General features: G+C 34.9%; 1 protein-coding gene across 4 annotated transcripts in view; it reads right to left on the bottom strand.

Moving 5' to 3' along the window:
- Positions 1-24,024, bottom strand: part of LOC587533 (FH1/FH2 domain-containing protein 3) — a 138,707-nt gene that overhangs the window by 19,086 nt on the left and 95,597 nt on the right. The window contains exons 20-32 of one of the 4 annotated variants that reach the window (XM_030975740.1): positions 22,646-22,795; positions 19,047-19,124; positions 17,430-17,489; positions 15,747-15,821; positions 14,293-14,352; positions 12,809-12,877; positions 11,713-11,781; positions 10,955-11,014; positions 9,958-9,993; positions 9,421-9,510; positions 4,316-4,573; positions 3,478-3,663; positions 1,773-2,950 (exon numbers count right to left, since the gene is read on the bottom strand). In XM_030975740.1, the coding sequence (XP_030831600.1) occupies positions 1,773-2,950; positions 3,478-3,663; positions 4,316-4,573; positions 9,421-9,510; positions 9,958-9,993; positions 10,955-11,014; positions 11,713-11,781; positions 12,809-12,877; positions 14,293-14,352; positions 15,747-15,821; positions 17,430-17,489; positions 19,047-19,124; positions 22,646-22,795 (2,369 nt within the window). The remainder of the gene's footprint in view (positions 1-1,772; positions 2,951-3,477; positions 3,664-4,315; positions 4,574-9,420; positions 9,511-9,957; positions 9,994-10,954; positions 11,015-11,712; positions 11,782-12,808; positions 12,878-14,292; positions 14,353-15,746; positions 15,822-17,429; positions 17,490-19,046; positions 19,125-22,645; positions 22,796-24,024) is intronic. The other 3 variants (XM_030975741.1, XM_030975742.1, XM_030975743.1) reach the window with 3 other exon arrangements.

The following is a 24,024-nucleotide window of genomic DNA, read 5'->3' as shown; positions in this document are numbered from 1 at the left end:
ATACCCTTCTGCCTCACAACAGAGAGAGTCCTTTTATATTTGGAGGTAACGGCTGCAAAAATGTATTCAGGGACACAACATATAGGGTATATACTTGTAGTTTCCATTCCTTATTGATATATATATGTTTGAGGGCCTAATGGCACCAAAACAATGCATTGCCGGGGCTGAAATTTATATTCAGATTTAAAACCCATGTACAGCCTTCCTCTAATGAATATTTTTCCCTTTTATTTTGAAAAGAATAACAAGATACAATTCTATTACACTCCTGTCTTATCCTTCCAGAAGTTAAGTAATAATACAAAAAGGGGTGAAAGAATCAGATTTCTTGGATTTACCCCAACATTTTGCTCTGGTCTTTTTTCTTTCTTTCTTTGAACTCTGGTTTAATGGCAATTCAGCTATTCTAACAGTTGGTTCATGTTGGAAATTGTCTACTTCCAAGAGAAAAATAGAATTGCACTGTATATCCTGCTTGTTGTACCTCTTTCTATCACTGTATGTGGGCTTTAAATTATACAAGGAAGCCTTTGCAAAAAACTTATGTCTTTAAAGTATAAGAAAATTGGCTGCTCCCACTAAACTAAATGAAAATTTTGCTGCCTTTTTCCCACCTTATATAAGTTTCGCATTTTAGTTGCTAGCTAATTTGCTTGTTTTGATATGCCTATTCTAAATTTTTTTCCTGCTCTCAATATATATGAGTTTTACTGATTTTGCTATAAAAAAAAGATTGGTAAGCTCAAATAAGCTTTGAGGTGAAATATACAAGGAGTATGCATCATAGCATATGATTTTAAAGGGGGAGGGATAATGCATATACCAAGGACTTCAACACTTTGTGATAGTCATTGCAAAATTGATTTACAAGCTCATATAATTCAACACAAATGATATGAAAATATATTTTATGGCAATAAAACAAAAACTGTTCTCCAATTTCTGATGTATAAATCCTAACAAGTTTTCTGCCTCCAAAAATGATAAACTACACCAACATTAACACAAAAACAACACATGTGATTCAAGTATAAACAAGTTAATACAATTATAAATTCATAAAAATATAATATTGATAAAACAACACAATTATAAGGATATTGAAAAACCTATATTTGATCAAGTGCAGAAATCTTCTTAATTGTTCCAATAGGTATGTCATAATTAATATACTAAAAGGAAATTGTTAAAAAAATGATTGAGATTTTTTTAGATTTGTTCTTCACGACCTGATTATTCTTTTACAGCTTGTTTGCTTTACAGAAGATCTGTTAAACCGTTAAACTATAGATATTGAGTTAGAACTGATGCATATTTTCTTGACATGCTATATATAAAACATTTTGTTGTGAGTCTATTTACACAGCTTATCCATGCCTAGCTATGCCATGTTTCAATTGAATTAAGGTTAGGGTTTACATTCATAACTTGCATTCAAGATTTGCATGCAATGCACATGTTTCTCTTTGATATCTCAATAGTTGAGAGGGATAATTAGCTTCTTGTGTACAAGTTTGCTTTATGTTTCTCATAATCAGTAATCCTGGCTGTTTCAGGCTTCATATTGCAGCATAATAAAGCTTCATTTATCTATATTTCTCATACAGCGTTTGATATAGCTATAAATTACCCTCTATAAATTCTATTCAGCGTTTTTGCTTCTATTTTAGCCTTGTTGCATTTTTCAAATGTACATTGTCTACTTTCTACTTTCTTGAAGGAGTTGTTATGCATGGTTGCTTCCTATGACTGGATACGTTAAGACATACCTTTGTAATGAGGTCCTTTCCTCGGTACTCAAAGAGATGCTCCAGCTTCTTACTGTCGATGTTAACGTCGTCCAGCTGAGTCCAGATGGTAGATTTCATGCCGTTTCTTCCCAGCGTCATCGTCTCTGGCTGAGTCTCCTTCCAGAAGAGGCGTACAGTCTTCTTCTTCTTGGATTTGGGGAAGGTGTTACTGTCAATGATTGGGGGTGGTGGAGGTGCCCCCGGACCCTTCATGGCAGGTGGTGGTGGTGGAGGGGGAGCACCGGGGATAGGGGGTGGTGGGGGTATCCCTAGACCAGGAAGAGGTGGTGGTGGCGGTGGAGCACCATCAGGAAGGGTCATGTACGGTACCATACCCATCATCAAAGGGATCGACTTGAGGACATCCTTATCGTCATCTCTACACAGATCAGTGAAATCCCATTTGTTAATCCTTAGCTCCCGATCGTTAAGCTTGAGTACCTCCTCCCATGCCTCCTCCTCTTGCTTGCCCTCATCCTCAATGGGAGTTACCGGTTCCGAGGCTTTAGGAGCCACATTACTCACCTTCATACCCTCAATGGCTTGACTGATCTTACCACTAACATCACCACGCGGCCCGGCCTTCACCTTCTCTTTCTCCTTCTGATCCTCAGATTTGTCTTGTTGCGCTTGTAACTGTTTGTGCATGGACTGCACAGCACCACTATTATTCAATATTTCCTTGTCCTCTTGTACCTTCTTACCCTCCTCCTCCTCCTCTTTCTCTTTCACCACCAGCAGGTCTGCCTTGCGCTCTTCCAATTTTTTCACATTCTGCAAGGTAGTCGATATCTTCCGTGACTTCACATCCGATGAACCATTCTCATCCTGATCGCTAGTCTTCACGGTTAATAAATTCCCGCGATCTGACGGATCAGTTTGGGCCTTCTCATTCTCAACAATCTCTTTTGGTGCTTCATCTTTTTTGTCTGTAGTCCTGACAGCAGATTTAGTATCTGTTACAACTGGTGTCAAAGGCACAACAACTTCTTCCTTCTCCTCTTCCTTTGGTTCCTCTCTCTTCTTCTCCTCTTTCTTCTTCTTCTCCGTTTCCCCTTTTTCCTTCCCCTCTGGCATGTCCTCTTTTACCTTCTCCTTTGATGTCTTCTCTTTTGACTTCTCCTCTGATTCATCTATTATGATTTTCGGTTTTTTAACTACGAGGAGAGAGGAAGAGAAAGAAAAAAAGTTGACATATGTTATTGGAGTATTAGATTGGAACTAAACAACACACTGAATTATCTTATAATGGAGATACATGTATCCTTACAAATACTACATCCCTTATAAGAATCAATTATGTTCTACTGCACATGTAATCTAATTCACTGTAAATATTGATGGAATCTGCGAGAAAAAAAAAAATCATTTCATAACAAATCAGAACTAAAGGTTATTTTTAAATATACTCATGTTATATTGGTCACATGAATATAAAGGCCACCTGTCACTAGAGAAATAATGTACAATGCATCAAAATTGGAAGAAGATGCAACATTTTCTTTGCCATTTCTTTAGTCATACAATTTTCCCATTCACTTTGATTAGCCTTTCATAGACAGGCTTGTCTGCATACATTCATCTTTAACAAAGATCCTCTCTATACTGCAACTTGTTTTATACAGCGGCCACTTTCAACATTTCCTGAACAGACAGGTCTTTATAAACAGGTACGAATACAAACCAATAAAAGTTCTCTTCTTCGGTTCTTCCGGTTTCTTCTCTTCATCTTTGGTGTCTGCTGGCTTGCTGTCTTTGACTGGTTCCCTGCTCTCATTTTTTGCCTTGGTTTCTACTGCTTCTTTTGGTTTATGCACTAAAGAAATGTCACCATTCACCACCTTGGTCTCATCTGGTTTCTCTTTTGCATCTTGTATGATATTAAGACAAACAAACTTTACTAATAACACTTCATAAATCAATTCCTGTAATGAACATCGTTCTTTAGTTGAGTACTTCACGAAGCAACAACAATAACTAAAGAGACTGAATAGAGCACACTCTAAACACAGAAAACATTTTTGAAGTGAGAAGAATTTATAAATCTTTTAAAGTATTCAAAGTTATATTAATGGTTTGTAGTAAACACAGACTTAAGGTTTCATTCAAATAAATGTAGATAAATAATTTTAGGTACCATTTATTACTTTACCAAAATATTTCCTTTCTTAACATGAACAGGATATATCATATTTTACAACATTTTGCAATAGATTTAGGAAGTTATATACAGGGGGGGGGGAATAAACAAAATTAGTATTATAAAGCGATAAATGAGAGAAGAACAGAAGAAAATTATAGAATATGTGTAAAACGTAAGAGAATAATACAAAAATAAAAATAAAAGAAGAAGAGGAAAAATGCAAGAAATGAGTACAAGTGACATATGACATTAAAAACAGAAAAGAACACTATGGGTAAAACATATAAGGACTACGTATTAATCAGGAAAGAGAGAAATATATATATTTTTTAAATCAAAAGAAGCCAAAATGAAAGGAAAAGATAAAGATGTGTCATACCTCCCCTGTCTCTTCTCCACCTATGTCTACTAGATGTTTCATCATCAGGCCTTGAAATGTCTCCATTCTCAGTTGGTTTTGCTTTCACATCACCACTTCTCAGCTTATTTAATATCATATTAGCCGATCTGGAGTCAGCGTCTTTCTTTGCTTGCTTCGATGCCTTCTCTTCTTTCTCCTTTGATGCCTTCTCCATCTTCTCATCCTTATCTGCTTCCTCTCGTCTGTTCCTACGAGCAGCGATACCATTCGTTAGATCTAAAGGGAAGACCAAGAGTAGCATGATAAGTGGTTCTGATTGTACAGTGGTCTTTAAAGGAATATGAAGTACCTTCACAGCTGAATTTCAAATTGCTTTCCTTAGGTAGCTTTATAGCGCAATGAAGGGGCGCGAAAAGACGCATCCGGAAACAGAACCTGCATAATTGCTGAAAATCATAATTTTATCTCACTGAGGTAGAACCACACTGTATTGGACAATGCATATGAGATTGTAATGAGGCTCAATGTTAGCTAAAATTTCATTCAGGTATAATTTCTTTATCATATGACTATTCAAATCCTCTGTCATTAAGATTTTACACGTTTAAGTACTCATATCAAATGCTAATGCAAATTCTTCCTCAATCGGATTGTATTCAGATCGTAGTGTGCGGTGGGCTTAAGAGTTATTAATGGAGACAGGTATACATGCAATTTACTTATAATCAAATATTTAGAGTCACCAGTAAACAATTAAAAGAATATGTTTTAATAACTTTCATGCAATTAATATATACATAAGGAAATACAAGTAGATTATGTGAAACTATATTTCAGGTGAACCGATTCAAGAAACAAATTAAGGACAAGATTACTATTGTTGAAACCATTATTTTAAGGTAAACAAATAGTGCCCTTTCCATTTGTACTGCGAACAAATTATGAGACTAAAAAGCATGCATCTTATTAAAGAGATAAAGTTTCTAGGAAAACTAATTGACAAACATACAGTAAGGGGTTCGTTGAAACTGTCAATTGATGTACAATGTGAAAGAAAAAAATGAAAACATTTATCTGAAACATAGCTGCTGAAACAAACAATCTGATAATGAGCAAAAAAGTACAAGAATAAACAAACACAAAAAACATGCAAAAAAGCAGGTATCAAAGAGGTTTGGAAAGCTCTACATTTAATGCTAATATAACTAACACGTGAAGACTAAGGATTGTTTTTCTCTTTGCATATGGTTGCTGGTAGATATTTGTCTGAGGAAATTGATAAGATAAAGCAACATGTATTTCATTTTCTTTGTAATGGGTAGTGAGAAGAGAAGGAGTTGAGATACCTTAAACTGTAATGTTGATAAGGGTTACTGGTGCACAAGTTAGAGCATGGACTTGCATACCGGTAATGTATTTTAATGTTACTTTGAATACAGATTTTACACATCCTTATTAAAACAACATCTGAAAATCGTAGGTGTGATGTGTTGTACCACTCATATCATTTTAGTAAATATATAGTTTCCTAATTCAAGTTTTTTTTATTAGAGCTGATACCATTTTCTTTCAGATCCTGTTTGCAAAGCAACACATCTGTACTGAAGGGCGCAGCTTTCAAAATGAATGAGCAGCGGAACTTAAAGTGCATGCAGCAGTTTAACTTTGGATCATATCTGGGAGAGGGGTTTAAAGATCAAATGCATTTTGCAGAGTGGAACATCATTATATGCGCACTTCATGCACATCATATATATATATATATATATATATATATATATATATATATATATATATATATATATTGATATAAAGTCTTAGGTCTTGAAGGTTATAATCATTTGTAGTTTCATAAATGAGTCTGGCATTCTGAGGGTTAATGTTTTCCATGCCATGCTATCCATGCCTAACTCACAATCTGGTTTCTTTAACTCCTTGTTTTCAACGGTTTTATCTGAAGACTCAGATGTAGATCTATCTCTTGGTGTTCTCTCAGAGGACTTTGTGCTTGATGCTGTGAAGAGGAGAAATGATCTCTTACTAATGATGATGATGGTGATGAGGATAATAACTTAAATAGATGCACTTATATGCATCTATCCATCCAAAGGGGAGGTTCAAGGTACCTACAAAACACTGTTACATATTACCCTGGCTTTAGCCAAGCTGCCTTAGGGTGCTCAAAGCATTCAAGAAATAAATTCCAACCAGGTACCCATTCACTACACCTGGATGGAGAGTGGCAAATGTAGTTTAATGCCTTCCCAAAGTCTACATTGGTGCCGCAGAGAGACTCAAACCATGAACCATGTGATCCACAGTCTGGTGATGTATCCTCTAGACCACAACACCTTTACTAATGATGACCAATAAGCTCTATATAGGTACAATATTTGTTTGAAGCACTGCTCTGCACAATCCTTATGAGCATGATGTCATGCTTTTGACTGGCTTTCAAGTCAATATCCCTATTTCTACGGGAAGCATTCCTACCATATTTACACAATGCACATGCACGCTGTCTCCTGAAAAGGAGTGGCAAATGCAGATTTAAAGTCTCACCCAAAGATGTAACTGAAAGCTCTATAACTATATAATATTTCCAATCTCTTTCACAGGAATTATGTGACATGCACATGCAACAAATTTTTTAAACAAAAAACGTAATTTCACTAAAAAATTGTATTTACCGAATTACCAAATTTTCCTTTAAAAATCATTCACTAATAAAAAGACTTAAATATTCTGCAGGAACTACAAATGAATTTCAAATTCAAGGTGAAACTTAAAGTGAAATATTCAACCCCTGTCTAGGCTTATTAAAGCTATCTACAATGTACTTCATACTTGAGGCAAGTTAATACAGACGCCTACCTAAAACTTGTATCTGCTATTGGACTAAAGTCTAAGGAAACGGTTATTAGCTATAAACTGATTCCACATTCATATGAGCAGGGTTTGAGTCTAACTAAATAATTAATCATAATTACATAATGGCTCCATGTATTGTACTTTAAAAAATTGCAACAAATGACATTTATTACAGCTTTAAAGAACATCAAAAATAACATTCAATATTGTTTTTGTAAAACATAAAAATATTCTTGGCTTGAAGTTAGTTTATAATTTTACATGAAAGTGGGAATTAAGTGATTTGTATTGCAATGACATGCTATAAACTTGAAATTTGTTATGGAAGAGGGAAGTATAGCGGACTGGATTGAAGGCACAAAATGCTCAGCTCTCTCTGGAAACTAGGAAATTGTGAGGTCAAGCAGGGGTCATGCAGGGGTCAAACAAGAGTCATACAGAGGTCATACAGGGGTCACACAGGGGTCATGCCTTGGGGTCAAACCAACCACTCACATTCCTGATTGGTAGTGTTTTTAGTTGTTGCATCATCATCGAGCAATCGGCGCCTCCTGCTTCTATACGGCATGCTCAAAGATGGGCCTTTACGTGATTCAAAAGGCAAGAAAAGCCGCTTACACTTTAACAGTGACATTTGCTCATTAAACCGTACCATCTAGAAAAGTGCTACTGCTTTTCTGGCTCACAGTGAATCACTGTTTATCCAAGAATGCAGGAAATTCATATTTCATACCGTTATCAAAATGGACCAAAGTGAATATCTGGGAACACTCAGAACCCCCCCCCCCCCCCACCCCCCAACAATAGCCGTACGAAACCCTTACCAAACAACACCACAACCGATAAATACCGGTACAAACACGGGAAGCATAACAGAAGACATGCATAAGGAATATCCAAGGAAATAAATATATAATATATCCCCATAAAAAGGGAAAAAATGACATAAATATCAAGCAGTTATGATAAAAAAATTGAATATGTAACTTCAAAATATGAAGCATTGATAATAACAATAAATTGCTTAAATGAAAAATATTACTATAAGTATTTATATGGATGAAAAGTTGTTTTTTAAGGATGCATTATGTAAACAATAAATGTCACAGAAAGAACCGTCCTGTGATACTTTTAAATCAGGTCACAACGAAAATGACAATGAAGTACAAAGTCAGGGAAATATGATCTTTAAATACATGAGAGCAAAAAAGAAGTATAAATATGTAAGATGACTATATCAAAGTAAAGAGTGGATGCAAGCAAAGGTTAACCGAATAAAGTCAGTTGAATTAATAATATAATCATTGAATGATGATTATTAGAAATAAAATTGTTTGAGATTTAAAAGCAGAAGCACATGAAAGCCACTTGAAGAAATGTGATATTATCATTTGATTTTGTAGTTGTTGAAAAGATAAAAGTTATACCTGCAGAGCCATCCCCTTCATCATCATCATCGGCAAAACTAAACCTGACACGTCGTCTTACTTCTGTACGATAAATATTAATGTTTTCATTGCCTTGTCATTTGAATGCATGATAAAGAGGAGAGTAGAAGTATTGCTTGCAGAACTGTCACCTTTCAATTTAAAAATAACTTTTTCATTGAGCCAAAGAAAGGAAATAACTAGCTTATCATAAGATAGAAGAACTACCTATTAAACTTTGTTTTTAGAAATCAAAACTAGAATACTCTACATTGTTTGCTTTGAGAAATAAAGATTATTTGCACAATGGAAAATACAGATCAGATTAAGTGGAGGAACAGAAATATTTGTCATTTTGTATTTTTTTCTAAAGTCTGAATATTTTTATTTGAATTAAAGAAACAGCACAGCTTGAGATCAGGACAGTCATTGACATGATTTTATTAAGTTGCATCAAAATATGACAGAATATAGTCCGGGCCCTGTGGTATAAAACAATACCATTGATGGTATTACTTTGCCATCAATGGTAACTTCCATTGAAACCTTTATTTGACTGGCTGTTGAGTGATGTTGTCATGGTAGTTAATAGTGATAACAAAGTTACCATCAGTGGTAAGTTCCATGCAACAGGCCCAGGAGTAGTCATCTAGAAGGTAGATATCTTTTGGTAGTTATTCCAGAAAGGTATCCATCTATATCAATGTTTTCATCAGGAGAGTAGAAGTCCAGCTTCCATTGTTGCTTTTAATAAAGATTGACAAAATTTTTTCCTATGTGTGAAAACTATTTGACCGAAACATCTCTTAGACTGATTACACTTACTATCTTCTGCTGGTTTGTCTGCTGGTTTCTCTTCTGGGGTTTTCTCTTCAACGACTTCAGCTCTCCTCCTAGACCTAGGAACATAGGCAGCTAAGGGAGAAAAGGGTCGAAGGTCAAATGTCATGTTACTAGCCTCATATGCTTTATATTCCATCACTATCTCAATTCATCAAATAATCCCACAAAGTTGTATCCCTGTCTACTGTATCAACACATTGTACTAGTTTATTATTATTCACCGCGGCTTCAAACGTCTCCATCAAGAGACGACAGTACATACTGAACTGTATTTGTATTAATATTCATATTTGATGCACACCTACAGTTTAGGACATATTTACACCTTTAGAGTTAAATGTGGGTGTATTCCCATTTGGTTTTTATTCAAAGGCAAATGTAGTTGAGGATATGAACTTAATAAAAGATGCTGATACTGAGGAGTAGCATTACAAGAAAATATGTGTAGTTACACTTTTGTTTAAATTTTCAAAAAATTACCAAGACAGTAATATGAAATCACTTGAATATTCTACTTACACATAGTTGGTTCATCTTTCTTGGTTTCAGTTGTATCTAGAATAGACCAGAAAAGAGAAAAAGGATTTCATTGAATAGAATTGCAGGTGACAAACTATTCAATTATCATATGGTATATAAATGTATGTATAAGAGAATCGCTGGGTATTGTCATTATCATTAATCAGTTTACATGAAACAACATATAGCAATGCTAAAAAGGTTATTACATAAACGCTTGCAAAAATACATTCAGAGATAAAATTAATAAGATATCCCAACACTTGTTGTTGCTATGTTGGGCAATGTAATAATTAATCCAATACTCATAGGATACGGTGTACACTGATTTGGTATTTTAGATTGGACAGATTGGACAGGTCAACTTGCGCTCAGCTCTTGCAAGAGCTGCCTTCTTTCAAAGACAGGATATCTTGATGAGCCACAACATTGACCTTAGTTTGAGAAAGCGGCTTGTGAAGTCTCTAGAATGGAGTGTACTGCTGTATGGGGCTGAGACGTGGACACTCACTAAAAAGGACATGCAGCGAGTGGAGGCGGTCGAAATGTGGTGCTGGCGCAAATTACTAGGTGTGTCTTGGAGGGACAGAGTGTCGAATGAAGAGGTGTTGCATCCAGCTCAAGAAAGGCGGGTGCTGATTCAAACGATTAGAGAGAGACAGAAGAAATGGCTTGGACACATAATGCGGCATGATGAGGGCTTGATGCTCAGAGTCATAGAAGGTCGTATTCATGGAAAGAAGAAGAGGGGAAGACCTCGTAAAGGCTTTCTAGACGATGTAATCACACAATGTGGAGCGATGGGGTATGAGACGATGAAACGGTTAGCTCAAGACCGAGGAACTTGGAGAGGGGCTTGGAGAGACACTTGATATGGAATTTTTAATGGGCCACTGAACCTGTCATGAACTGACAGATCACTATTGATGAGTGCAGACAGACCTGCAATCATTCTATGTTAGGTTACGACACTAATGGTGGCTAAACATTGACATACCTGTAGATGCGACTGATTCTGAGTCTGTATCTCGATTCCTTCTTCTTCTGTATGATACACCTGAAACAAAAAGATATTTTTCATAACACATATTTGTATATCCAATAGATCTTTCATGAAAAAATATATTGGATAAGTAAATTTAAAACAGAGCTTTAAACAACTACAAAGAGACATCATCATTTACTCCAAGAGCTAATTGCTGCTATATTGCATTAACAATCCGGGGCTGTTCGGAGAGTGAATGGACAGATAAATTCTTACTATAAAAATAATCATAGGCTAATAAGTTGCACAGTGAACAATATCTGTACAGCATTTGCAATACGGCAAGCCCAAGATATGTCACCAAGTATTACTGAATTATATTGTGGAATTGTAAAGGTAAATCAACATAAAATATCATTTTATTTGCAGTTTGTCTGACTCAAGCTCTAGTAGGGCATTCAGCCTCATACAACCATTATATATACTGGATTCTTAGATGTGGTCAGTAAAGTCAGACATGCCAACCTTTACATTCAGCTTTCAGGGAGGATTCATTCCGTGATCAGGGAGGTCTCTATCAATTGCATACAGCAGAATAGGTTTAATCTTTCAAACAACCAGGGAGGCATTCAAATTTGTGTGGAGAGACGTATATCAGGGAGCCTTCCTGATAATCAGGGTGGGTTGGCATCTCTGGTAACGTATGTGACTAAATAGCTCAGAATTACTCCATTAACATTATCATTTTTACTTAGGAAAGAGGTTCTTACTTCCAGATGAGACATCCACGGCTGTGCTTGGTGTTGTGTCTGTTCTTCTTGAGGATGATGTTCTTGAACCTGATCAAATCAGAGAAAAAAATATATGGATTACCGTATTTGCCGGCGTATAGGCCGCAGTATTTTTGGAAGAAAAAATATCAAAAAGTCGGGGTGCGGCCTATGCGGCGAAAGAGTAAAAAAAAGATTTTTTTTTTTTTTTTTTTTTTTTTTTTTTTTTTTTTTTTTTTAGTTTTGATTTATGGCGCTATGCCTGGCAATGTCTCCCAGCTCAGTAATCATTGTTGACTCACCACTCGGAAACTACAACAACACTAAAATTTGTCTGTCATCTTGGTTTGAAAGTAATCTTTCTAATAGATCTCAATATGTAGTTTATAATAATAATTCCTCAATTTTTTTTATATAACAAATGGTGTTCCACAAGGTACTATCCTAGGACCTAGTACTCTTTTGTTTTTAATTCACATTAATGATCTTACACATTCTTCTAAAAACGACATTGTTACTATTATTTTGTGACAAGTTTACAAGCACAAATCAGCGCCTTTAACTGCACCTCGATGTTAAATGAAGGTCCTTCCCCGCGTGGGTTTTCGGCAACAAAACAACAACAACAACCAAAAAAAAAACAAAAAAAAAACGATTTTTTTTTTTTTTTTTTTTTTTTTTTTTTTTTTTTTTTTTTTTTTAAATGTCAAAATCGGGGGTGCGGCCTATACGGCGGTGCGGCCTTTACGCCGGCAAATACGGTATTATCAAAATGATTTCTAGTGAATTAATGCTTGTTATCACATAAATAACTGAGAAACCCTCCAATTCAAAGAATTTTCAAAGGTTGAGATAATTGTTTTGTAAACATTCAAAGTTCTGTTAACCAGATATCTTTAATACACAATTCAGACACTTGCACTGTATATTTGCAAATTAATACAACCAATGTAATGTTGTTTTTTCACTATGAAGCTGGCAAGTTATTCTTAATTAAAACGTTTCATGCAATCTACCATATCATGCTATTTCACAAACATTTCCGATATAGGTATTATCACAAATTATCTTGAGTTAAAGCATTAAGTTGACTTACTTTCTGTTGAGTCTGTAGACATGGTTGATGAAGATCTGTCTAATCTTGATGGTATGAGGGGGGTGTCCTCTGTAAAAGACAAAATAAAACCAAATGTTTCAGTAAAATTATGAATCTGCAGTATGACTATTGTGCTTTGGTAGACATTTATAAGCTTTGTAGTTGTGAACTTTAAGAACAGAGTTAAAGAAAATTATATTAAGAATACTGTCAGTATGCATGCATGCCTGAAATTTGGAGAAAAAAATGATTTGCCACTTCGGTTCAACAAGCACTTTTTATAAGAACAGTTGTAAAGATTGTCTTTATACCTCTGTGACTTTGATGATTCAAAACAGAAGAAACAAAATCATGCACTCTTCATGTCAGGCTATTTATGATTCAAAATTATCATTATTTGAAAAAATTCAATTGCACAGCAAAATTGTCACTCCAGGGACCCGATTCACAAAGCCGTTTTTCAATGAAACATGACAAAAATCAGTGACAAATCTGCTAATAAGCAATCAGAAGCAAGGATTTCACTAGCTTTAAACAAAAATTGTAATTTGTCACTGAAATGGGGCCCAGATTGTCGTACTCTAACAAGCTTCCATTTCAAGGAGGGACTTTAATGAAGCAAACTAGATACCATTCAACAATATTATCAACAAAATATAAAGGAGTGCATGCTTTGTAACAGGCAGAGGTGTACATAGAGCACTTTCTGGTCCCTGTACTAAAACATCATCATACATGCGTCATCAGTTATTGATGCATTGTGGGACTTGGTTGTCAACAAATTGGGACAGCGTGAACGGAAGATGGCAGTATACCTAAATCTGAAGTAGTGTGTCAGTACAATACCTTGCTTTTTATTCACACAATAAAACTATACATATTCATAATATCATGGAAAAGGCCATCATGTGTAGCTATACTTTAGATCGTACAAGTACAGGTAGGTTACTACCAGAACATCAGTACAGAAAGGGTTCATAACCAGCAAGCACATCTCCTTCAAAACAAAGGATTCCTAAAACAACCACATGCTACAAGACTTGACCCGCAATCCGGCTTTGGCAATGTGATATTGCATTCAAAGCATGCATAAATGTCTTCTTTATTTTCTTTAAAGAAATAGAAATAAAAAGACAAGATTTCCTTTGGAATTGGTTGGAAATGTTGATAAAAGAACTGGTTAAGGATAAAGTTGTAATATTAGCTTTGTATCAAACAAAGAGATATCATTCTTGAAGAAAAAGTGTTCAGAGATATTTCAGGATAGGATATCAATAGGAAAACACATTCAGAGATAGAAAAACATCATCAACCAATCAAAAATTCTGAGCAGCCTCGATCCAGCTCTTTTAACAAATTTTGGGGTAGGAAATCTTCTTGCATGCATTCAAAACGTTGCTGTAGTCTTACAGGTGTCGACCAATATAATACACAAAGAGCATGCAGGTGTGCACTCCACAAGGAACATAGAGACAGTATGTCACCTTCGAGATATTTTCTCAACTGTTCTCGTCGTTCTTTCCTCTTTAGAGCGTAAGCATCACCTTAGAAAGGAAAAGGGTCAGTTCAGATGATGAAATAATGATAGAAAAAGACAGATAAGAGAACACTATAAAGACAAACGGTGAGACTAAGTATTACGACCCCTCTCATTGAGAATTATGAAAAGTTAGAAAGATTAAGATACTTTGCCATACCCAACCCGCACCCCCACCTGCAAAAAAAAAAGAGAAGGAAGAAATTGAGCTATCTCATTTCCACATATAAAGAAAGAAATAAAGCAACATTATAGAGTCACAAAAGTATGTGTTTTCTTACATGATATAGTACATTACAAAATATATTTACTTTAGAATCATAACATACTAAATGTTTTGCATGCATATCTAGTGACGCCTTTAACCAAAGTATTTAGATGTTGTTGTGACATCAAAACAATAGTACATTCACCTCCTAGGACCCAGGGCATGAACTCTTGAACTTAAGCAGAGTTAATGCCCTTCTGGCTCTCAACAGGTAATATGCACTTTAGGCGATCAACAATTTAACTGGCATCTAATTTCATTTTCCATGATTTCCCTAAAACCAATGAAAGTTTGTTCTTTAATGTCACATGCAACAAGATTCAGTTTACACACAACTACCAGTAATTCTAAGATGATTCAGGCCATTTCAATTACCAAATTAAGAAAAATTTGTTAAAAAATACCGGTAGCTAAACATCTAAATTATCAACCTAAAAATTCATATTAAAGGCTTTTACTTTGACCATAATTTCTCTTGGAATGCGTTTCATTAGAATGTTATGGAGAATTCTTAATCATGCATGTATCAAAGGGTTACTAATTTCTGCCAAGAATTCTTTCCATTATTTTTCGGCAGTTTGAGTTAAAGGATGCAGCATCCATCTTTGGTATCATGATGCACATACTACATTTTTGTAGCAGTTACGGGTCAAATTAGTTAAAGCCTGTTTTCAGAATTGGTACATTAATTCACATTTCCGTAAATTAACTTAGTTATTAGTTAATAACAAGAAAGCCAAATTCAAATTTGACTGTAGACTTGTAAAGATTTTCATTTCTTCTGCAATACACTTCTATAAGGGACGTATTCTGAGAACCATGTCAAGTTAAACATTGTCTCTCATCAAGTACTTTTAATGTTGTACCATTAGACAGCTTCTAGTATTGGTACAACAATTTACCATGATCGCTAAGACTTTCAAGAAATTGACATCAAGGCAGTTTCAATACCCTAATAATGTTTGGATTATGTAACAATGTCATTGTCACGTTCACATATTTCAACAGACGACACAGAAGAGTACTGAAATCGTCTTAGGTTGATTTTTTTGGAAGTGTTTGCGATCAAGTTTTGCCTATTACAAAAATCATTCTATCATTTTTGTTGGTGGCCATGCAACATTCAGACTTACTGTTATATTTATCCAGCGGTTCATCCTCTGTTTTTGACTTGTTAGAGGATGTTGAATGAAGCGTATCGTAACCTTCTGCAGGCGATCATACAGAACACCACAAGAATAGGATGGGATTACAAGGCAAATGTCATGAAGGAAAGCATACCAAGTTTTAGAGATTAAACTCCAAAAGGCAGTTAATCAGGCAGTAAATCAGTGGGTTTTTTTTTGTTTGTTTTTATATTTGCAATAGTCTATAGACTTTTTTGGTTTTTAGAACATGCTTAAAGAGATTCCATTTTCTTTGTTATGGTTTGTTAGCTAAAAAGAAACTTTCCGTAAAATCAGAGTTTTGAAGGAAGAGTTGTTCCCTGATTAAAAGTATTTAAAGAGCATTTTCCAAAGAGGCCTCTTGGGTGACCGCTGAGGTATAATTTCTGGATATCATTATTTTGACAGAACAAGTTTATTAAAAGTCTTGTTCTCTGACACAAATAAATAAAGACTTCATCATTTTACTATGGTGAGTAATCTTCACTTGTAATATATCACTTCAGTTGATCACAACTCTAGAATAATTAAATAAATCTGATTTTTATCATGCATGGATTGACTGCCTTTTGAAATGAATGTTACATCTTGGCATACATTAGCTGTTGCATGGCGTGATCATTTCGTCAAAGTTACAGATCTTAAGAGAGACAAGTTCATTTTCGTAAACATAATAAGAGCATTAGATAAGACCTTTTACACGTCATGCAATAGCAAGCTGTTCTGTATAGTATCTTCTTTGAAACAATGGTATTTCAAAGTTGCCAATTTTTATCTGCGGATGTTCAACCAAATTGGCTTACATTTATAGTTCATATCAGTTATTCATATGGCTTTTGTCTTTGTTCACTGAGTTGTCAAAAAAATTATTCATTTTTTCAGAGCATTATGTTGGAACAATAGTTTTTGAGAAAAAAAACTGACATTGATGCACATTTCAGCATATCATGTTTGGAGCGAAAAAGGCATTAACTTGTATACCTTCTGGCTCTGAACAGACGATATTTCATTCAGGATGAAATTAAAGATGCATTCAATCGATGTATTCTATGCTGCAATGCAATGGTACAGATCATAGCTAGACCTGCAATGTACTACAAGCATTATCAATCTGGCATTCTCGTTCATTATGCAATGACCCATGCAGCATACAGCATTTTGTGATGAGACTTTCATTATCCCTTATGTCTCCAAATGTCATTTGATATTTAATTATATTTAATGTATGTAGCAGAATTCTATTTACATGAGCAGAACATCTCATAATGAAGAATAATATTATTTTAATCAATGTTAACCATACATTTATAAAGTCATTGACTAAATTAACACGTTCATCTCCAGCAAGCCAGAAGCCGATCATCGACCAAAAGTCTAACTTAATGAATGTACGCTCCATTGATTTTAGATTATCATTTCATTTCAGGATTCAAGCATCATTCATCTAGGTGAAATTTGAGTTTACAGTAAGATCATTCTTGAAAAATATGATTGTTCTAAAAATATTCAGATGGGACATCATTCTCATTTCCTATCATTTTGCCTACTTTCCAGTCATTTTTCGGCAGGCCCATTTCTCTACCCACAATGCACCTGTTATCTAGAAGCATATGGCATGCAGGTTGCTATTCTCCATTCCTGACTCCTTACCATCAAATTGCCATGAAGGCTTAATTATTGTACTCGACTGTTTGGAGGATGATGAGGCTGCTACCATGTGAACGGATGGTTACGAAAGATGAAGAAACAAGGATTGGATACCGAGATGTTTAAATGAATGACTTACACACAGAATATGATAATATCATATTTGAGGAGTTCCGATAGCTTGTTCAGATGACTAATAGATGAAGGGATTTAATTTTGCTACAATACCATGGTAGATTCAGGGATAGCAATGAAAGACGAGACAAGAACTGAATAAGATGCCAGAATGAAGGACACAACAATGGAGTATGAAGATAATTTAGAAAATAGTCTAGCTTTTCTTAAAGAGAAGGTTGAGTTCTGGGAAGAGGTGAAAAATAATTTGTGAGCATTACTCATTCTTATTATGCAAGTGTGGAAGAACATCAGTTAAGACATGTTCCCTGAAAAGCATGGCTCTTCAAATGCCTTCATATTCTAAACATGCATGTAACATCGTAAAAATCGGGGGGGGGGGGGGGGGCCGGCTTTTTACGCCACATGTTCGTGTAGTCCCATATACATCTTTCTGTGCAAGTGTTTGTAACTTTACCAAGACTTGGCCAAATTTCTTATCATTTTGATGATTCCAGAACCTTGCAATACACACAAATTCTTATATGCTAGATGATCAACCTTTTCTGGTCGGTCCCACACTGTTTCTTTCACAATGCAATCGCATGACCAGAACTCAACTTCATCTTTAAGTACTTGAAGAACTTTGCTATAAAGAGGGTAAATGAATATTTCAAGGTATGACAAAAGAAGAACTAGATACAGTAATGTTTGAGCACCATGGAACTAATTACTAGGTTTCAATATTCAATTGATTATTATTGTTACAAGAGATTAAAGGGCAGTTTATATGATTGAATATATTCATCAGAATTGGAAAGTATGATGATTGAATGAATGAAACACTGCAGTAATATAATATAAAAATAATGTTCACCGTTATTGAAGAGGATTGCTACTGTTTGACAGTTTTGGGGTAAGGAATAACTAGGGCAAGATACCGTCATATTTGAATGAATGTTACGAAGGCAGATAACAAGTATACAAAGCTATACAGGAAAGATGGCCATATAAATGCTTTGTACCATTAAAAATAAATTGATCAAAATTTGTGCAGAATTATGAAATTTGGAATTTGGAGATGAATAAGATTGAAATCATGCCACTGATATTCCAGGATGATTGCCACACATTTACTTTGTGTAAACCATGACTGAGTAAAGAAGATATATCCCCACTATGGTTACCTGGCATTGTTTCATGAAACCACAAAAAGTGCAAGTTCACCGACATCATATTGAAACATGTGTGAGATTTAATACACGCATTTCAATGGGATAATGGTAAAGTTGTACTGATGATGGTTTCTTGAAACGCTCCCTTGATAAAGGGGTAGTGATTCATATTTAGGATGGGGGGGGGGGGGGGGGGGGGGGAGGTGTGAGGATGAAGGAACAATATCCCCACCATCATCAACCCCACACCCTCCTTTTCTGCAGCTGAAACAAAGGGAATAGTCGAGAACATTTTAAATGATAGTAAAGAGAAAGGGGAGATAAGACTTACTGCTGCTTATGGTTGAGCTTCTATCTTTTGAGCTGTCGTCGCCTTGTGAGAGGAGTGCCATTATATCATTCCCGGGCTCTATACATAAACAAATATGAAAATACATAAGAATGTCAATACATTATATACTGAACATATAGAATATAAATCTATAGAACATAAATCTTTACAAGTAGAACATAGTAAGAACTGTATTTTCAGATAACTGCAATCTGTTTTGCATTAAGAAGCTTTGGGAAATTGTGAGTTTTAATTTCTTAAATTTAAAGTAATTTCTTTAATTACAAAATAATTTCTTGAATTACATAATCATTTCCGTTTTCTAATAATTTTGAAAACAGAGCATGCTTTCTTTAATTAATCTCCTTGTCAATACCAATTATGATTATTTCATTATTTTATATATAAATTGTAATTAAACAACTAAAAAAACAAGAATGAGTGAAGATAAATAAATAACTACCGTATTTGCCGGCGTAAAGGCCGCACCGCCGTATAGGCCGCACCCCCGATTTTGACATTTAAAAAAAAAAAAAAAAAAAAAAAAAAAAAAAAAAAAAAAAAAAAAAAAAAATCGTTTTTTTTTTGTTTTTTTTTTTGTTGTTGTTGTTGTTTTGTTGCCGAAAACCCACGCGGGGAAGGACCTTCATTTAACATCGAGGTGCAGTTAAAGGCGCTGATTTGTGCTTGTAAACTTGTCACAAAATAATAGTAACAATGTCGTTTTTAGAAGAATGTGTAAGATCATTAATGTGAATTAAAAACAAAAGAGTACTAGGTCCTAGGATAGTACCTTGTGGAACACCATTTGTTATATAAAAAAAATTGAGGAATTATTATTATAAACTACATATTGAGATCTATTAGAAAGATTACTTTCAAACCAAGATGACAGACAAATTTTAGTGTTGTTGTAGTTTCCGAGTGGTGAGTCAACAATGATTACTGAGCTGGGAGACATTGCCAGGCATAGCGCCATAAATCAAAACTAAAAAAAAAAAAAAAAAAAAAAAAAAAAAAAAAAAAAAAAAAATCTTTTTTTTACTCTTTCGCCGCATAGGCCGCACCCCGACTTTTTGATATTTTTTCTTCCAAAAATACTGCGGCCTATACGCCGGCAAATACGGTAAAGGAAAACTATTTGGTCCCCGTAACAAAACTTAATCACAATGACCAATTTCTAGAACAATGTATCATGTAAAGATACTTAATAAAATAATAATAAAATAATACTTCATAAATCATCCTCTCTCACACTCTCTAACTTAACAATGACTTACCAATCTAGTGATGTCTTGATGTAACATTTTAATACATCAGTTTGATTGGTAATAGTCAGAAATATTAACCACACATATGATCAAACCATTATTAAACTTCATGCATCTTTTAATGTGAATACATTCCATACTGTGGTGCCCATATTACAACATCATGCACCCAAATATTAAAACATCAGAGTAGTAATATCATACGATTGCATTTTAAGAGAAGGATGACTTCACATACATTCATCCATCTCTTTCACAAGACCATGAAAAGAAATAAACAGAAGATGGTTACTTTTTAAATGTAAAAGACCCCTATATTACCTCTCATATGTATACATGTATACTCGATAATACGTTCATATACATTTTTCAAATGAAAAAGTTTTAGAATCCATTTGAATAACATATCAATTTGAACTTGTGGTGAAACCTAAAATATGAATAATTTCACATGCATTAAATGAAACACATTGACCAAACAGTTCACTCAGCCATTAAAAAAAGAGACTTATCTAGAACAGATGGTTAATGAAGCAATGTTTTACTTCAAATTTGTCTGCTACTATGAGCAGTACTCATGCCTATTATACCAAAAAATGAGATATAACCCCCAAAACAACAAAAATATTAAATTTCAATCCAAAGAATGAATGATACCAAACACCTGAGATGATGACGGAATTGAATGATAAATAATTCCAATATTTAACTCACGTGGTTGACACATGAGGTCGGCTAGCTGTTCTATGAACAGTGCATCACTATCGGGTCTTAGTTTAAGACTAGAACGTCTTCTAGTCATGTCTATACGATTATCGTCCGTTTCATCAATGTCCGCTTCATAGTCAGTGTCTGAGTCAGGTTCATTGTCAGATTCAGGATTGATAATCGTCATCGAATCAGTAACCGTCATGGTGCCTAGGTCAATGTCCCTATCTAAAGTGGTTTGCGATTGGTTAGTTTCATCTGGAGCCATAAAGTGTACATGTTTCTGTATTTGTTGTGCGTACATGGCTCCAAAGTGAATAAGGTCTGTGTGTGAATCATGATCAATGTTTGTCAAGTCATCAGATATCGTCATGCTAAAATCCAAGTCAAAATCATTCTGTAAGATGGTTTGTGATTGGTCAATTTCATCTACAGTCACAAAATGAACATGTCCTCTTCTTCTGTGAGCATTAGTAGGTTTGTAAGAATCAGCGACTGTAGGGTCAATGTCCAGGTCAAAGCTCTCATCTAACATGGTTTGTGATTGGCTGCTTTCATCTAGAGTCAAAAACTGGACAAGATGTTTCCTTTTGTGTGCATGGCATGCTTTTTAAGTGGAATAGAGCAAATTGGGAAAGAGAAAAGGATATCTTTAAATTGCTAATCCATTACCAGCAATCTTTATCCAGTTCCAAATCACTTCAATTCAAAAGAGCACAACATCAACTTAAAATGTTATAATGTAAATTAATCTTTTACACATGTATATCTATGGTAGATGTAGACATGTCAAAATACAAAACAAACATATGGTATATGATTGCATGGTGACAACACACACATGTCATCTTCTAACTGCATATTGCATGCTTCAAACATTTCTTCTTGACAATTCAAAGGTTCCTTGTATTATGAAACTGTGAAAGTATCACAGGTAACAAAATAAACGATAAATAGTCTCATTGCATTGTCAACAAACTTGTAAAAAGGTTGCAATATGAAACGTTATTACTGGTGTCAACAAATCCTTGTTAATATACAGATAAGACAGAAATACATGCTGAAATATAAATATCATATTGGTTAAAATATACTTGTTAGTAACTGATAAAACACATCAATACTTCAAGAATGTTGTAACTGAACATACTGTTATCGAACAATATTGACATAAAAATGATGGACAAACATGACATACACACTGGCAATTCAAATCTGGTTAAAAATAGTAACTGTTTTGTTACACCGATACTCTTTTCATCACAACCTGATGAAAACAAGATGGTTGCAATGTTATCATAGGAAAAGGGATTGAATGTGAGAATAGTGACATTATAGACCATGCAGTGCTGATTCCTGTAAAAATTAATAAAATTGGTTATAAAAAGTACCAATTGGGGAATAGACACAGTTCATTCAAGTTAATAAACAACAATAAAAATTACCTGTAAAAAATAGAGAGTACTTGTTAGTATAGAATCATATCTGAATCGTACCATGCAGTGCACGACACTGAAGAAAATCACAATTAATATCAACAAATAATTGTGAATATTCATACTGATCATGCGATTCAACACATACTGAGTAACGTCCACACACATCGACATGCCCTCATACCCTTCTTTGTCGATGTCGGTGACTTGACCGACTCGATGGAGGTTGACCGACGGTACGATTGGGGAGTGACGTTTCGACTATAGGATGAGGAGGAGGGGGAGGAAGGAGAGGTGGGGGATCGTGGTACACTAACCACTGATGTAGAGTCTCCTGGATTGGGGGGGGGGGGGGGGGGATTGGGAAGGGGCAGGGTGGGGCAGGGCGGGGGTGAATACAGAATGTCAGTATCTCTACAAATGAGTTTTTGGTATCCATTCAATAGAAAGACGATATCAAGAGAAACAGTATGTAAAGACAGAAAGGCCATGTGTATGTATAACTTTTCAGCTATTAAAGTTCAAAGTTTAGGAAAGACCTCTATTACATTCATAATAGAAACACAATTAAAAGCTCATACATATATAATCCTTTATCTACATTAAATTCTTTGCGAAAGAGAAGCAAAGTATAGCAGAATATCAATTTTAAGAGATCCCTATCTTTCCCATACAGGCATTATTATACATCTATTAAAACAAAATTGTGTTAAGCATTCTCTGTGGTCATAAATCAAGCTTCCATCCCTTGCGCCCCAGCTTTATTATAGCTGTATGCTGCAAGAACTTGAATTAACATTCATGCGTGATCATTCCATTCGTAACTGGTGCATTAAAGTCGGCGCATCTTATGAGACAGTGACACCAAACAATGACGCATACCCCGTCTTGAGAGCCGGTCACTCCTGTATGAGGTATACGAGGATGACGACGGATCGGAGGTGGACGTTGATCGTCGCACCGACTCTCGACCGCTTGAGGACGGCGTGTAACTACTGGTTCTCGCTTCATCAATCGAAGGTTCGGCTTTTCGTAAGAAGCGGTTAGAAGAGTAAAAGAAACATGCATTTCAAGATGCATTAAACAACCATACTGTAGTTGAACTTATTTTGTCTTTGTACTGATCATAGCATTAGTAACCAGTTTATTCTTTTCTTGAATTTAAATCTTGAATTTTCCTTTAACATTGTACTTGTACTTTTTTATCATGTCCAATACCATTTGCAATCGGTACGTACACAAAGTGCGCATTATAGGATTATCATTCCTAAGCTTTCCCTAATTTTGATTATCTCCTTGGAAAAAGGAAAAATGTTGAGAAACATGTCTTAAATGGTGACAAGTGATAGCAACCATGTTTTTCTACTAGTGAAAATAGACTATTTTCTAATATTCAAATAGTGCTGAAACTACTTCTACTTTGGTTAGTGTGATTCTATTTCTACAATGCTGCTATTGACCTTCCATGCAATGTGGTGCAAGACAGAAATTATTCTTCCCAAAGAACTACTGAGTAAAAAAAATACCCCTTTTCTGTAGCATTATATACCATTAAGATATATT

Source organism: Strongylocentrotus purpuratus, unplaced genomic scaffold, assembly GCF_000002235.5.
Source record: "Strongylocentrotus purpuratus isolate Spur 01 unplaced genomic scaffold, Spur_5.0 spur5_scaffold_8, whole genome shotgun sequence".
Taxonomy (NCBI): Eukaryota; Metazoa; Echinodermata; class Echinoidea; order Camarodonta; family Strongylocentrotidae; genus Strongylocentrotus; species Strongylocentrotus purpuratus.
Note: the sequence above shows the minus strand (reverse complement) of the source record. Positions and strands in the feature narration are given on the sequence as shown.